Source organism: Gouania willdenowi, chromosome 7 (assembly GCF_900634775.1).
Source record: "Gouania willdenowi chromosome 7, fGouWil2.1, whole genome shotgun sequence".
Taxonomy (NCBI): Eukaryota; Metazoa; Chordata; class Actinopteri; order Blenniiformes; family Gobiesocidae; genus Gouania; species Gouania willdenowi.
The window spans coordinates 25,663,175-25,678,200 of NC_041050.1; the positions used below are offsets into that span (position 1 = coordinate 25,663,175).

Genomic DNA, 15,026 nt, shown 5'->3' on the forward strand with positions numbered 1-15,026 from the left:
TCTATTTACATATATAAAATAATCAAAACTATAACCAATGTGTACACAAACATTTATACACAAATATATCCACACATTCATGCATACCACTTACAGTACAACATGTCTGATAATATTTATATTTGTTGTCCTTTTGTGTATTTTTCTGTCAAAAAATTAGACCGAGAACATCTTGTTGCCTTTATACAAATAAGAACAAGAGGCTGAGGTATAAAATACTAACTACCGTACTATCCATGTTCTCTTATCTCTGCACTCAGATAACTTCGATCAACCTAACATGTTTTTTGGATTGTGGGAAGAAATCAGCCCGGGAATCGAACCCATCCAAACGCTCACCAGTACACCAGCGCGCTGCATCACTTTTCACTTCCTCACTTATAAAATCAACTCCCAGTTTGAGTGCATGACGTTTCCTTTTCGTAGCTCTGAACCACTGACAGAGTTAGGACCATTTCCTGTGGTTATTCTGCTCTAGGTTTAGACTGCACGTTCTCTTGTGTCTGACCTGTTGGTTGTTAATGTGTATTGTGTCTGCCCCGTGATGGACTGGCCACATGTCCCGGGTGTGCCCTGCCTTCTGTCAGTTCAGATACGCTCCACATGGAAACATTTTGACTCCAACTATACCTTTATCTTGTGGACGATTGGGTCATAGCGTAGGACGTGACCGACACACAGCATCACGCCACTCTGAGTGCACGCCTCCACGATCTCCCTGCAGTCCTCCGCTGTGGTCTGAACACATGCACACAAGGTCACATGGTATAGTTGTATTTAAGTGTATTCAGAGGATGATGTTAAACTAAAAGCATTACGCTACTACTGGTGTTTAAAAGGAACTCACTGCCATTGGTTTCTCCAGAAGAAGATGATAACCCTTCCTCGCAAAGGCCACAGCGGGTTCCTAAAGAACATATAGAACTGACTGAGCAAACAATCTGCTAAACACAACACAAACAGGCTTATAAAACATAATGCTATGTTGTTCAACACACTGGCATCAATTTACAGGAACCAGACAAAGATTTTTGACTGACTTGAAACTAATTCTGAGTTTTTATCTGATGCTGAATAGATTTATTGTGAAAGGAAAGCAATAAGGAGCTAATCAGGAGTAATCTGAGTAGGAAGTTAGAAATGGGACGTGGATCGGACTCCACCACGAGTCAGAAAGACTGATGGGAGATTGTATCCTATAACAAATATATAGTTTCTATATATATTATATATGTATATTTAACAAAGAAAACATATAACAGCCCTGCACCGCAATGGCTTCATTATCAAAAAGCTCTACTGTCAGTACTCAATCCTTTGGGATCCTTTCAACGCATGCGAGAAACGCGTCTACATCCGGTCGGCCTATTTTACGGCAGTTTGTGTACTATTTAAAAGGTTGAAACCTTGCTATTTAAAAAAAAAATTTAATTTATGTTTTGAGGAAATTCCGATTTACTTTGGCTTTTATTTAATTTTCTGTTTGGTTTTGGATTATCAATGCTGTGCATTGTGTTTTGATCTGTTTTTGTATATATCATTTTTTTTCCTTTTTGTCTTTTATTTTTGAATTAACAATTAAAAACACCACAAAACAGTCACATTTACACGTGCACTATTAAAATATTTAATAAACATCGTATGGTTGGTTTAGATTCAAATATCACGTCCCAGGAGCTCTGTCGTAAAGATGCGGCGTAGTGACGTAACATGCGTTGAAAGGATCTGAAAGGATTGAGCACTGACATCTACCACTGCCATTTACTTCGTTTGAAATGTAGTTGACCAAAGTTGTTGTGAATTTAGACAATAACAGTTTTTATTATGATTATAATTATTAGTCTATTTGATGTTGATGTAACACAGCTGTTCAGTGACAGCCTTTTGTGGCTCAATCCAGGTCCAGAACAGAAACAAACAAACTCCTTTTAATAAATGCTCGTCAGAACATTCACACTTTCAACATTCTGTGTGTTTTGTGGCAACGTTTTTGATTAAACATCATCTTTTTTAATGTGCGTACCATCAGAGAATATGTTAAACCTACAAGATCTGATTTTATGTAATGTTGAAATATAAATACTGATCATTGCTACAGTTAGTAATGCTATGTAAACCAAAGAGGCGCCCCACCTGTTTGTTTTGTTCTGAGTTTCATAATATAAAAAATGGAAGAGCAAAATCACATGACTTTGTTGAAAGAAAATCTGTAACTATTTGTCTCTACAATTAAAAATAAAAGTGAAAAAAAAAAAGAAAACTTTTGATCAAGTTTTCCTTTTCCCTGAATCTGTCAATATTCACAGTATTTGCTTTTCCTTAATGATTATTATTCATACTATTATTATTTCTTTGTAGCACATGTCCAAACTATCACAATAAGGTCTAACTGCTCCAACTCAGCTGTTCCTCTAAAGTTCCTAATCTCACCTGAAGACCATTCCTGGTCCCTCCCAAAGAATAGCGTATTTAAAGCCTCTGATTTTCTGTTTCAAAATTTTGTTTCAGTTTACAGTTTCCATTTCATCTCTGCATCAGTTTGTTTCTGTTCCATCTCCTTTCCCTAATCAGATGTCATCACTGGCTATTAAACCACCCGCGGCGCCATGGGTGGGTCCGTTTTGATCCCGGCCCACTAAGGTGCTGTTCATCCAATAAGCAGTAAGGAAAGCTTTAGGTGAAACAATGACTCAAAGCAATTTAATTCCAAAAATATTAGGCAAAAATATACAATATTCACTGTCTTCACAAACTACTTATGATTGCTGGGGAACACGGTGACGCAGGCTGTATTCATGTTACCTCCTTTTGATGTTAAATTAGCTGTTTTCACTATTTGATTTTAAAATGCATTTAAAAAAGCCCTGTGTTTGAGCCCTGTGTCATGTTTTAAATGGCATATGAGATTCACTTGAAAGTCTTGTTGCTAAAATATACAAACACTATTTCCTTTATTGTAATTTTTCTGAATGTTCATCTCTGAAATGCTGACTGTCAAGTTGCCTGGAACGCATCATCAGCGCTGCAGAAAAGCACTAAACAGAGGTTAAGGGAAATATTTGTCTTGTTTTAACCCATCCAGTTTTCTGGGGGTCCACCCACAATCCAAATCCTGGCACCGCTACTGTATTAAACTTCCTGAAATGCTGCCAAACACGCTGCTTTATACCATTAAAGGTGCAGTCTGCAACTCTTATAAAAGTGACTTTTTGTCATAGTTGCTAAAGCTGTCACTATGTAAGGACAGCTTTACATCAAACCAGTAGTTTGTGTGAAAAAAAAACAGGCTCATTGAGTCCCCCTTGCTGCTGTTGCAGCCCTTGGCAGATTGCCAGAATGCACCGCGACTGAGCAAAAAGAACCAATCAGAGGCAGGATTGTGTTTGATGGACTGTCTGACAGCTGTTGCTCACAGGCCCCACCCCCTTCCATACCTGTCAAGTTTTGGATTTGAAAATAAGGGAAATTTTCTGGCGCCCCCTACGATCTTTCCCACCCGCCCAACCAAGCTCCAGTATCCCTTATATTTTAAGACAGGTGAACAAGAAATCTAAAATACCCACTTGTCAACCACTTACTAAATACAATTATGTGATTAGAATCTGGTAGGTCGACCTTTATTAACATTGAAATGCTGTGAACATCTCAATATTTTTCAAATAAAGTCTGACCAGAAAGACAATTCTGGGTTAAATTTGCTGATGCAAAATGCTACACAGACACATTTATTAACAAACAGCTGATCAATATGTGCACAATAAACCCATCTGAGTTTTACATGTTATTCTGAAAAGTAAAAGCAGCGACTCCTAAAACTAGTATTTTGATACATAATAAGCTATAATATATATATATATATATATATATATATTGATATATGAAATATTATAGTTTTCTTTATCGCCAAAATAGAAAACTCAATACATCTTGAATCTCGATATATTGCCCAGCTTTAATTCATAAATTATAAAACAGCCTAAATGAAAACATTAATGTGTATATGAAGCACATGTGTTTATTTAATATACTTACAGTTTATATACAAATCACGTTGCATATTTACTGTTAATTTCACATTGCTTGTCTTTAAGTTATACATTAACATTTTATTTTCATTATATATTTTATTTAATTTCTCATGCTCACTCATGTGATTCTCTGGTATTCACTAATGACTTATTAAACACATTTATTATAGACTTTACATCATTTAACACTTTTTAAAACAGTTCATATTTGTGGAGCTTGTGATTGGCTGATTTTTCATGGTGACTTATGTTGTTCCTTCTGGTGTGGTAAACGTTAAAATCTCAGTTATTAATCTAACAGAACGTGTAACTGTGTCCCATCCTGCTGCTCTTTAGGAAGATAAACTCTGTGTCACATTTTACAACGTATTTACACCAGTTCTTTGGTTTTTTTCACCAGAACGTCTTCATTCATCATCTCTGTTCTGAGTTATTTTCTCTGTTTGTTGCCGCTGTTGGCACTAATCTCGCGAGAAATGCCACTCAGGCCATTTCAGGAGGCAGTTCTCACAAGGCTAGTGACGGCGTTCAGTTTAGTAAGGCATCTTTTAATAATTATTATTTCATTAAAATACGGGATATTTACGGGAAAATACTTATACGGGAAGATGGCGGGAAAGAGGGGTAAAATACAGGAGTACTTGACAGGTATGCCCCCTTCCCGGTGCTGGAGCGCCGTCTTTTTTACAGTGTATGGTCTGTAGGAGTAGAAGACGGGATTAGCAACTTTTCTGCTTGAAAGGTAATTACTGCTGGTTGATTTACATTATGTCTGATTTGTAATTGTTACACTAGAACTCTGTGGTGCATGTGTTGTTCATGTGCACGTAGTAGCCTCCATGTGAGCTGCTGTACGTGACACTGTGTTGTTGCTGCTACTGCTGCGGTGTGTGCACATAGAGAGAGAGAAGCGCTGCAGTAATATGCTTTTAACAGAGCATGTTATATTACTGTGATGTTGCTGTCGGACTAACGTTAGCTTGTTAGCTCCTCTGAGGGAGGGACTTTGGAAAGTTTAGAGGCAGGGCAAGAGAGCAACGGGGAGGGAGGGGGAGAGGGATCTGAGAGTTGCAAACTGCACCTTTAATGGAGTGAACGATTGTCATTAACTTCATGTTTATACAGAGCACAAATGCACCAAAACAAGCACGCACTGAAATCACCCGAGCTTTTGGGCGAGAAATAATGATACCAATATTGATTTTCCGTTTCAGATAATGACCACCATGTATTCCGTCCAATCACTGAAAATGGGAGGCCCTAGTTATGATCTATTTGACTCATGTCTTAAGTCAGCTTTAGAATATACAAAACAAATGATCTATCATCTAATTAGTTGTTCATCTCTTGGTTACCTGGTTAGACTTGCTCATCAATGAAAATATTGGTTTTAATGGTTTTGGTGTGGGTGTCTGAGCCTTTTTTGTCAGTATAGCCCTTGATTTAATTAATTTTTTTTAATGGTAAAAAAATCTTCAAGAAAAGTGACAAGTAAACTTGGTATGAAACATGTTTTAATGGTGGTTACCTACTTACTGTATGTGTAGGCCATAGAACTGTAACATGGGTTCTCAAATTATAATTGACAAATTTTAAAGGATTTCCACGCAAATTACAGTTACACAGTCTGTAAAATTAAATTACAATAACAACAGCAGTTTTTTGTTTTGTTTTTTTTACTTCATATGTCACAGAGCAGATTGACTCTGCTTAGCTCCCTCCGTGACCTTTGGGTCATGAACAGGATTCCTACAGCTTCAGTCAAATTCACTTCAAGACTTTTTAAGAATTTTTATTGTCATTTGAAATTACATTTAAGACCAACTTCACAGTAAAAACAATTGGGGGGGAAAAACACACACACACAAAATTACAGTAAAATACACACAAAAAACAAACTAAAATAATCAAAATCACTCCAAAAACACACGAGATGACTACAAAAATTGCCAGAAATCTGTACAACAATAATAAAAATACAATAAATAAAAACCATTAAGAAAAATCTACGTTAAATTTACGCTTCCCCATGTTGACTGTTGCTGACTCTCGCTGCAACCAGTTCACTGTTTTGTAGTAGGTTCCACTGTCATGATTACGTGATGAAATTAACGTTACCATTTATTTTGAAATGTGAGACTAATTACAATCAAAAATCATACTTACGTGTTAAAATTTAAGACTTTTGAAACATTGATTTAAGACATTTTAATGACACTTACGGCCTTATTTTTAAATTTATGAATTGAAGGCCTTTTAAGACTTTTTAAGGATCCCTGGGAACCCTGCGTGAAAGCATTTCACACTTGTGTTTGTGTTCAAACCAAACATGTAAAGTTTCAGGGCCCACCAGACAGACATTAAAAAAACAGAAATAAACCTTTTAACGCAATTACAATTACAATTGACCCCAACCCTGGCTGCAGCTGTATTTTGGGCCAGTACTACAAAGCTAGATTTCCTCTTACAAAGCTGGCTAACGTCTTACGGAGCTAAATCACCATGATAACTTAGGCTGAACGACTAACTTGGTCGGGGCCAGGTTCTGTTCTGGCTAGGATATGAGCAAGTACTTAAGTACCGCCTCTTGACTAATCAGTTCTCTTAGAAAACGACCTGTCGAATAAAAGGAGGATCATTCTGTGAACACGTCTCTGTGTTGATCTAATGTGACGCTGACAAGAGAGAATATTTAGACATCGATGCAATCCTTTCATTTACTGATGACATCCTATAGGAAATATAGAGATTTTTACGTATCTGATGGACTGAGAAAGTAAAATAAGTCAGCTGATAAAGCCTGAGTGCATCAGGCACTTTCAGACCAATAAATTAATTAATTAATTCATGTATATTCTGGGGTGATGCAAAGAGCCTCAGTCCCATAAGATAATATAAAATAAAAATATGTTCAATTTTATGATTTAGGCTGATCTGCATGAACGCAGCATCAGAGCCACAGACATGATAAAAGAAAAAGTGAAACTGATCAGAGTGTCTGTTTAATTTAATCTCACTAATTTAAGCATTAACACTCATCAATTCCTGCTTTTACTGCAGCAACAGTGTTGTTTTTGGTCTGAATTATGGATTTTAATTCTTCATATTTAAAAAAAATTATTCCTCAATTGTGACGTAATTTGCTCTCCACAGTTTATCCGTGTGTGTGATTGGTCTGACACTGCAATCTCTACCTCTGTCTCTAGAGCGCACATGTAGCCAGGCTGAAATCAACACGCTTAACTTAGCGAGTTGCAATCAAGAATCGTAGGACAGCTTCTGTCTGTCAGGCAATGTTTGGTTAGGTGAAGCCCGCTAACGGCGATAAATCCAGGATAGAATTATCTAGCTTTGTAGTAGTGTTGTAGTAGTCGAGATCGGTCTTGAGACCAAATTTTAAAGGTCTCTGTCTCCTCTCGGAAACATTTTGACTCGGTCTTGTCCCGGACTCTGGATTTTCCCTCAAGACCGTTGGAGACCAGCACTAATTCCTGCTATTTTTAAACTTTTTTATAATGTGATAATAACAAGGAGAAGAACGGGATAAAAAACTCCTTTATTCATTCTTTAATCCACCTCGTATAGTGACCGCAACCTTCCTTAATGTTACTGAGTGACGTGTGTGACACACTCACACACACAAGCAGGAGAGAGAGGCGGGAGCTAAACATGTCCGCTAACTTGTTGGTTGTAAAATTTGGTTTCACGAACCACAAAGAATACATTTGTAAAAGCACAGCAAAGAGGAAACACTCTGTGGTGTGTAGGTGACCAGCCGTGTTTTATATTGGCAGAAATACTTTTAAACACTTGCTGTACATTCAGTTGATATAAAAATCTTGTTTTCAAATATGTAGAATAATTGTGAATTTATCAGTAGCAGTTTTAATATTTTAGTTGATTTTTTGCAGGCACCTTTTCTGTCCGTCAAATGCATTTAAAAGAAACTAAAACTAAAGAGAAAATGTTATATATCCTTTGAACCTTGTCATAATTTTATTTATTTATATATTTAAAAAAAAAAAAATGTTTATGATATTGGTCTCGGCTTGTCTCGGTCTTGGTCTTGACTCCCGGAAGTCTTGGTCTCTGTGAATTCTGGTCTCGGGCAGTGTGGTCTTGAACACAACACTACTTTGTAGTATACACCTTCTCGCGTGACGTCAGCACCTGACCTAGCAACGCGCGCCACCATTATAAGAGGGGTACGCTTTTGCTTGACAACCGCCATTGACCGCTGACAAAATGGTGGAGATATTGCAGTCAGTCAGATTTTCATCGTAGAATGCCCAAATCCTGCGTAGTATTTGGCTGTCATAACTAAGCCAGGCTGAATGAAAATATATCATTTTACAGAGTACCAACGGAAAAAGGCCAGAAACAGAAATGATGGATCCAAGCACTGAGGCGAACGAACAACGACGGAACTATATGGAGTGATCGTATGTTTGTAGTAGACATTTGGTTAATGGTAGGTGTAATTTGGGAATCTAATTTCTTCCTGAATGATTTTATGACATTGATTATGAATTAGCCTACATTTAAATTGTAATTTATTCAGTAATGACTGAAATGTCTATGGCTAGTTAGCTAGCTGGGGATAGGCCTAACTAGAGGGCTTTCATGCCGGGTTTACACCTAACTATGAGGCTTTACAAATATAATTTTTGCCATCATTCTTGACATTCTTAACGACACTTAACAAATCGGAATAGAGTTCCGGCGAAAAAAAAAAAGAAGTTGCATAAACCAACCAGGTGAAACTTTTTTCATATTGGTGATAGGCCTTTGGCTCTAATCTGCTGAAATAATCATAAGACATTGAGTAAAACCTTTGTGTTATCCACGGTAAATAGCGTAAATATCGGTTGTAAAGCAAAAGCATACCCTTCTTAAAATGGCGGCTAGGTCAAGTGTCCCGGATACTGATGTCATCGTGAAAATATATATAGGCCCTTTATGAGGTCTTACCTTATGAAGGCGGTCTGGAGTGCAAACAAACACAGCGTCTGCAAACTTGTCTCTTTCTGCCACACCGCGCCAATCTGTTTACCAGTAAAAAAAAAAAAAAACACACACGTCCATAACCCTGAGAGCAACACAAATACACAACAGGATCTAGTTTGACTCTCTCACCATCGAAGACATTTTCTTCAGAAATATTGTGTTTCTTCTGAAGTTTGGTGCGAGCATATTTTCTCGGATCAGCAACTGCAACAACCTAAGGTGCAAAAAAAAAAAGAAAATACCTCTGTGTGTAAATCAATGTTATTATATCATATATTGATCAATATATCATTTTTCACTGTGATAAAACCACCAATTGGTTTTGGTCCTATAAATCCCATATGGGTCAAGCTCTACCAGAGATGAACATCAACTGGAGGCAACAATCTCACATATTTACTTAAATGTTCATGAGTATGATTGTCACTTTAATACATTTTTAAATGTATATATATATATTTCTTCAACGGGCTTCAGTGTAAAAAAGTCCAAACCTTCATGCGATCAGGATGAACAGACGCAAACATGGAGTAGTTCTCTCCTCTGGATCCAGCTCCAACCACGATCACATGGACCAGTGAAGGCATGTTGTCCAACTGTGAACTTTAACACAAAGAAACACGTAAACACACCACAGAAGACCCCAGTCCTTCTTTGTTTGACTTACTTTAACCTTCTCTAATCTACAAATGCACTTTAGCTATATAGACTGACTGTTCGACACGTTTTATAAATCACTATCACTGATAAAAGTCAATAGACATGTTTTAAGATGAGTCTTTGTTCTTGGTACGAGTTCGTATATAACTCAGCTGTTTGTACCAGTTCAGTCCCATTAACTGCCACAGCCGTCTGTCAGATCTTCATCAAACACGGAAACTCACCGAAGCTTCACCTGAGACGGTTGGTGTTTAACGCATGAATCACAGGGCAGTGAACTCACCATCAGCTGTTTACACTGAGCCGGAGATCCGTCTGCTGCGTTCATAGGACCTCGTAATCTGTACAACCGTACAAATTACTGTAAAAACATCCGAACAATAACACAAAATATTTTTAATTAAAAAAATGTATAGCTTAGGCCTTATGAAACAAAATAAAGAAAACAATTTGCTAAAAAAAAAAGATGTAAAATGTTGAAATTTAACCTTTTTTTATTATTATTATTATCTTTTTTATCTCCACCCTAAACACACCGTTTGTTGGACATTTTATTGCATTGCATTGTGGGATATGGAGTTGCAGGCATTGGAGTGTATTTACTTCATTCCGATATCACGGGGCATACCGAGAACGACCTGAAACAAAAATCACTGTCCTATTTGGCGAATAAACACAAGAAACCACGGAAGGAAGTTTAGAACGAAGTAAAACACGTTCACGTCTCCAAGACCTCACATCCCAAAATGCAATGCGGGAAAATGTCAACAATCGACATGTTTTCAGTGGAGATAAAAACTAACTTTTAACTCGATTCAATTATCTGTAAGACCTACACTAGGATTTCATTCAATAAAAATATCGTTACATTTTTTTTGTTACATATTTTTTATGTAATACTGAAGTATCGATTGTTTTTCCCTCCTTGTTAATACTGCGTGTGTCTCTGTTGTTGAATAAAGGCTGTCAGATGGTAAAAATGTGGTTCTTTAGGTGTAAAGTTGTAGGATAGGAATTTGAGTATCACCAAGTATTGTGTTTAATCCTGATTACAGTGAACGCAACCCCATCGGATCTTCGGAAAACTTCGGCTAATTTCGTAGCTTACGTGTCACGTTGGGTCACATGACTCGATAAGGCGTAGTTTGAGGTCAGCGTTTTACTTTATTGTAGCCACAAACAACTCAGAAGTCCGCTGGTTATCGTAGTTTTAGTTTCATTTGTCGGTCAGGGTAGTTGTAAAGTAACTCGGGTGTGCAGCTCTAAAACCCGGGATCACCGTATTTCACTGTATCTCTGAACCACCGTGCCTGGCTAGCACGTTAGCTGTTAGCATCATGAATATAGACAACGTGAACCAGTCTGTCACAACGGGAGTCCTGTCTACAACGTCTTCGACTTCAAGTAACTGTTTAGCAAACGATAACACGACAGCCAATGTCAGTAGCATATCTTCGGCTTCAACTAACGGTGAGATTTGAACGCGTCACTTTAAAGCTGCGTTTATGCTTGTTTGTTTTGTCTTCACAATTATCGTTTGCACAGCAGTTACTATTTTGGTTCTTATTAACGCTACCTTTGCTACACGCCATTTATATTCCTTCATTAATATATTGTAACTCTATGTTCAGCGACTTTGTCTAATGATCGTCCTTTCAGGCTTTGGATTTAGTATGTGTGCGCGTGTGTGTGTGTGTTTAACTGAAGTGTAATTCCAGTGCTTTCTGTCCCAGCTTCAGCACCAACAGCTGTGTCGACTCCATCCACAGACACATCTGTTTCCAACGGAGTCTACGTTCCAGGGGGCATCACCAATGGAGACGTGAAGCCGGCCGTTTCCACAACACCCCTGGCTGACTTTCTCATGCAGCTGGAAGAATACACTCCCACAGTGAGTGGTACACTGCACCAGTACATTATGCAGCATCCCCCACCCACCCACCCGATAGAACAGGATGTGTTTGAGATACCCAATAGCTCCTAAATGCATTGGCTGACATGTTTGTTTTTTTCTGCTTCAGATTCCTGATGCAGTCACGGGCTACTACCTCAACAGGGCCGGCTTTGAGGCTTCCGATCCAAGAATGTAAGGGCATGTTTTTATACCTTGTTGGAGGATAGAAAATAACTTTAAAAAAAATAATAATAATAACCCAGCAGACTATAGGAAAACATATACACTCCACATTAAACAGAACTTTACTCTTATCACAAAGCAACTTTGTATATTTATTTTTCCTTATAGAGAGACACACTAAAATACATCAACTGAAATGTGAGCCCTAAGGTAAATGCACAAAAATAAGAAAAATACACTTTATCGCCCTCATTTACCAACCCTTGCATGAAAACAGGTGCAAATGTGAGTGCACGTTGTGTCGTATGACCGGACCAATGTGGGACTTGTGAAACATTTGTATTTGACCATTCGCAGTGTACCAGTGACCAGGTGTTAATAAATGCCACGGCTGAATTTGATCATTAACATGTTACGCCCTCAAATATTCCAGGTTTGGAGGCCCCCCTCACTGAGGTAAAACAAACATTTGTAAGGAAATAAACGTTTCCGAGATGAAAACCAACATTATTACAGCTGAGGTGAAGAAAACAAAAAAAGTGCAGGTATCAGTAATAACGTGGCCTTTTTTAAATTCATTTTATTTCAATTTAACCTGTTCTGCTAATGCTTAAATGACAACTGAAGCTTGCTTATTACTTTATTTTAAGTCTCATTAGGCTGGGCTGCAGCACAAAGCCACACACTCAGATTTGCGTACAGAAGGTCAGACCTGACGTGAGACCTGATCGTAGTGTACGATCAGGCCAGAATTGATTAATGCTGGAGCTTTCGGGAATTTGATCCAATGCTCAGTTGTACACTCAGATCTGAATGTACGAACAGGTAATAAATGAGGTTTCATGTGTCCAAAATAACAACAAAAACACAAAAAAATGAAAGAAAAATGAACAAAAGTTCTACTATCAAAAATAGACAACCAAAGCATAGAAATGTAAAAATAGCAAAATGACAGATGAAGAAGCAGGACAAAATAATACACAAAAGTATCTCACAAAATGATAGAAAAAAACACCAACAGAATTGCACAATGTATCAAAAAAAAAACACAAAAAACAAAAATATACAAGATGAATCAAAAAACACAAAACAAGAGAGAGAAAAAACACACTGAAGACAAAAATACATGAAAGGACAACAAAAATGACTCAAAATCACATAAAATGACAGAAGTACACAAAAGGACAACAAAAAAAAAACACAAACTCTTTGTTCTTTTCTGTATTAATGCTTTATTTGGTCATTCTTCTAAATGCATGACGTGAATGTTAAATGTTCTGACTTTTGGATTAGAGTGGATCAGTTTTGTGATGTGAGTTTATCATCTCTCGTATAGACCGAGGTTGACAAACTAATAGTAAAACACTCTTCTGGACTTGTTTCTTGTCCATGTGTTTGTGTCTGAAGTTAATATTGGGATTTAGAACAAAATCAGTTCCTGGTTAACCAAACTCTGCATTGTTATTGTTAATAGGGGTGATCCATTATTGATATCGGATATCGGTCCGATATCAGCCAGAAAACGAATATCGGACTGCATCTAAAATCTCCAATATAAGCGCTCCGATAAGTTTTTGTTATTTTTGTCCCCGCCCTCAGTTGTTCCTATCATATACTAACAGTATAATATAACTGAAGTGAACTTGAATTGTTGACTATTGTTCTCTGTTTGACTAACATCACTTGATCAAGCCTTTTCTAATATTCCACACTACAAAATAAGTAATAAAAGTATGTATGATTTTTTTGCTGATATCGGATCATATCGATATATGTATTGGTCAATACTCAAGGCTGCAATATCGGTTTCATATTGTGAGTGAAAAAGTTGTATCGGGACATCTCTCATTGTTAATCTTATCAAGTAGTGTGATCGTTTTACTTTGTGGCTCATTGATGGAACTCGTATTGTGAATGGCAGCCCAACATATGTAACAGCAGAATCTCTTTGCAAAAACATCTCTAGGATTTTTATAATGGTAACTTTTTATTGAAGGTGTGAAGGTATTTAAATGACTTGGACGTCCACTGTCGTCTTCTCTCTCTCTCACAGAATCCGTCTGGTCTCCCTGGCATCTCAAAAGTTTATTTCAGACATCGCTAATGATGCCCTGCAGTACTGTAAAATGAAAGGCATGGCCTCGGGAAGCTCACGTAGTAGTAAGACAAAGGTGAGGGTCTGATTCATTTAACCGTGTTGCTGTTGGCCTCAGGATTGACCCGATCTTCTCCTAAAAACTGTCCTTGTGTTACAGGATAAGAAGTACACTCTGACCATGGAGGACCTGACCCCTGCCCTCTCAGAATATGGTGTTAATGTGAAGAAGCCGTATTATTTCACATGAAGCCTGTTTCATACTTGTTCTTGGTGGTGCTATGATTAGTTTTTAACACCCTCTGTAGAGTTGCTTCATGTTTCTCCACGCTGGTATAGAACAGCTATGATAAATCAGGATGCTCACTTGGTTTGTCATTCATCATTTCATTTGATAGTGAAAATATGTTTTCTTGTGACAATAAAAGCCATCAACAAAAGTTTTGTGTGTTTATTGGGTGTTTAGGCTGCTGTTTGGAGCGAGAGATCGACAGGCGGATTGGTGCGGCGTCTGCAGTGATGCGGAGTCTGCACCGGTCCGTCATTGTAAAAAGGGAGCTGAGCCAAAAAGCGAAGCTCTCGATTTACAGGTCGGTTTACGTTCCAACCCTCACCTATGGTCATGAGCTTTGGGTCGTGACCGAAAGAACAAGATCGCGGGTACAAGCGGCCAAAATTAGTTTCCTCTGTAGGGTGGCTGGGCTCTCCCTTAGAGATAGGGTGAGAAGCTCAGTCATTTGGGAGGGGCTCAAAGTAGAGTCGCTGCTCCTCCGCATCGAGAAGAGCCAGATGAGGTGGCTCGGGCACCTAATTAGGATGCCCCCTGGACTCCTCCCTAGTGAGGCGTTCAGGTCACGTCCCTCCGGAAGGAGGCCCCGGGGAAGACCCAGGACACGCTGGAGAGACTATGTCTCTCGGCTGGCCTGGGAACGTCTCGGGGTCCCCCCGGAAGAGCTGGAGGAAGTGGCCGGTGAGAGGGAAGTCTGGGGCTCTACTGAGGATGCTGCCCCCGTGACCCGGAAACGGCTAAGCGGAAGAAGATGGATGGATGGATGGGCTGCTGTTTGAGTTTTCATGGTTTTCCATCAGCCTTAATACACTTTTATAACTTCATGTAGATCATTAATAAATGCACTTTAAAGGCTTGGAGGAAATGTTT

At 38.3% G+C, this 15,026-nt stretch overlaps 2 protein-coding genes across 6 annotated transcripts in view; one reads left to right on the plus strand and one right to left on the minus strand.

Annotated features, from left to right (window-relative positions):
• LOC114467597 (putative oxidoreductase YteT) overlaps positions 1-15,026 on the minus strand; it is a 30,050-nt gene that overhangs the window by 9,616 nt on the left and 5,408 nt on the right. Inside the window, exons 1-6 of one of the 5 annotated variants that reach the window (XM_028454015.1) lie at positions 9,979-10,026; positions 9,530-9,638; positions 9,165-9,249; positions 9,000-9,073; positions 848-907; positions 631-738 (exon numbers count right to left, since the gene is read on the minus strand). In XM_028454015.1, coding sequence (XP_028309816.1) covers positions 631-738; positions 848-907; positions 9,000-9,073; positions 9,165-9,249; positions 9,530-9,622 — 420 coding nt within the window. In that variant the 5' untranslated portion in view covers positions 9,623-9,638; positions 9,979-10,026. Of the gene's footprint in view, positions 1-630; positions 739-847; positions 908-8,999; positions 9,074-9,164; positions 9,250-9,529; positions 9,639-9,857; positions 10,027-15,026 lie in introns of those variants that run through there. The other 4 variants (XM_028454013.1, XM_028454012.1, XM_028454017.1 and 1 more) reach the window with 4 other exon arrangements.
• taf10 (TAF10 RNA polymerase II, TATA box binding protein (TBP)-associated factor) lies at positions 10,796-14,307 on the plus strand. The gene is made up of 5 exons (XM_028454021.1): positions 10,796-11,165; positions 11,429-11,586; positions 11,717-11,781; positions 13,826-13,943; positions 14,028-14,307. The coding sequence occupies exons 1-5, from the start codon at positions 11,033-11,035 to the stop codon at positions 14,115-14,117; spliced, it is 564 nt and encodes a 187-aa protein (XP_028309822.1). The 5' UTR covers positions 10,796-11,032; the 3' UTR covers positions 14,118-14,307.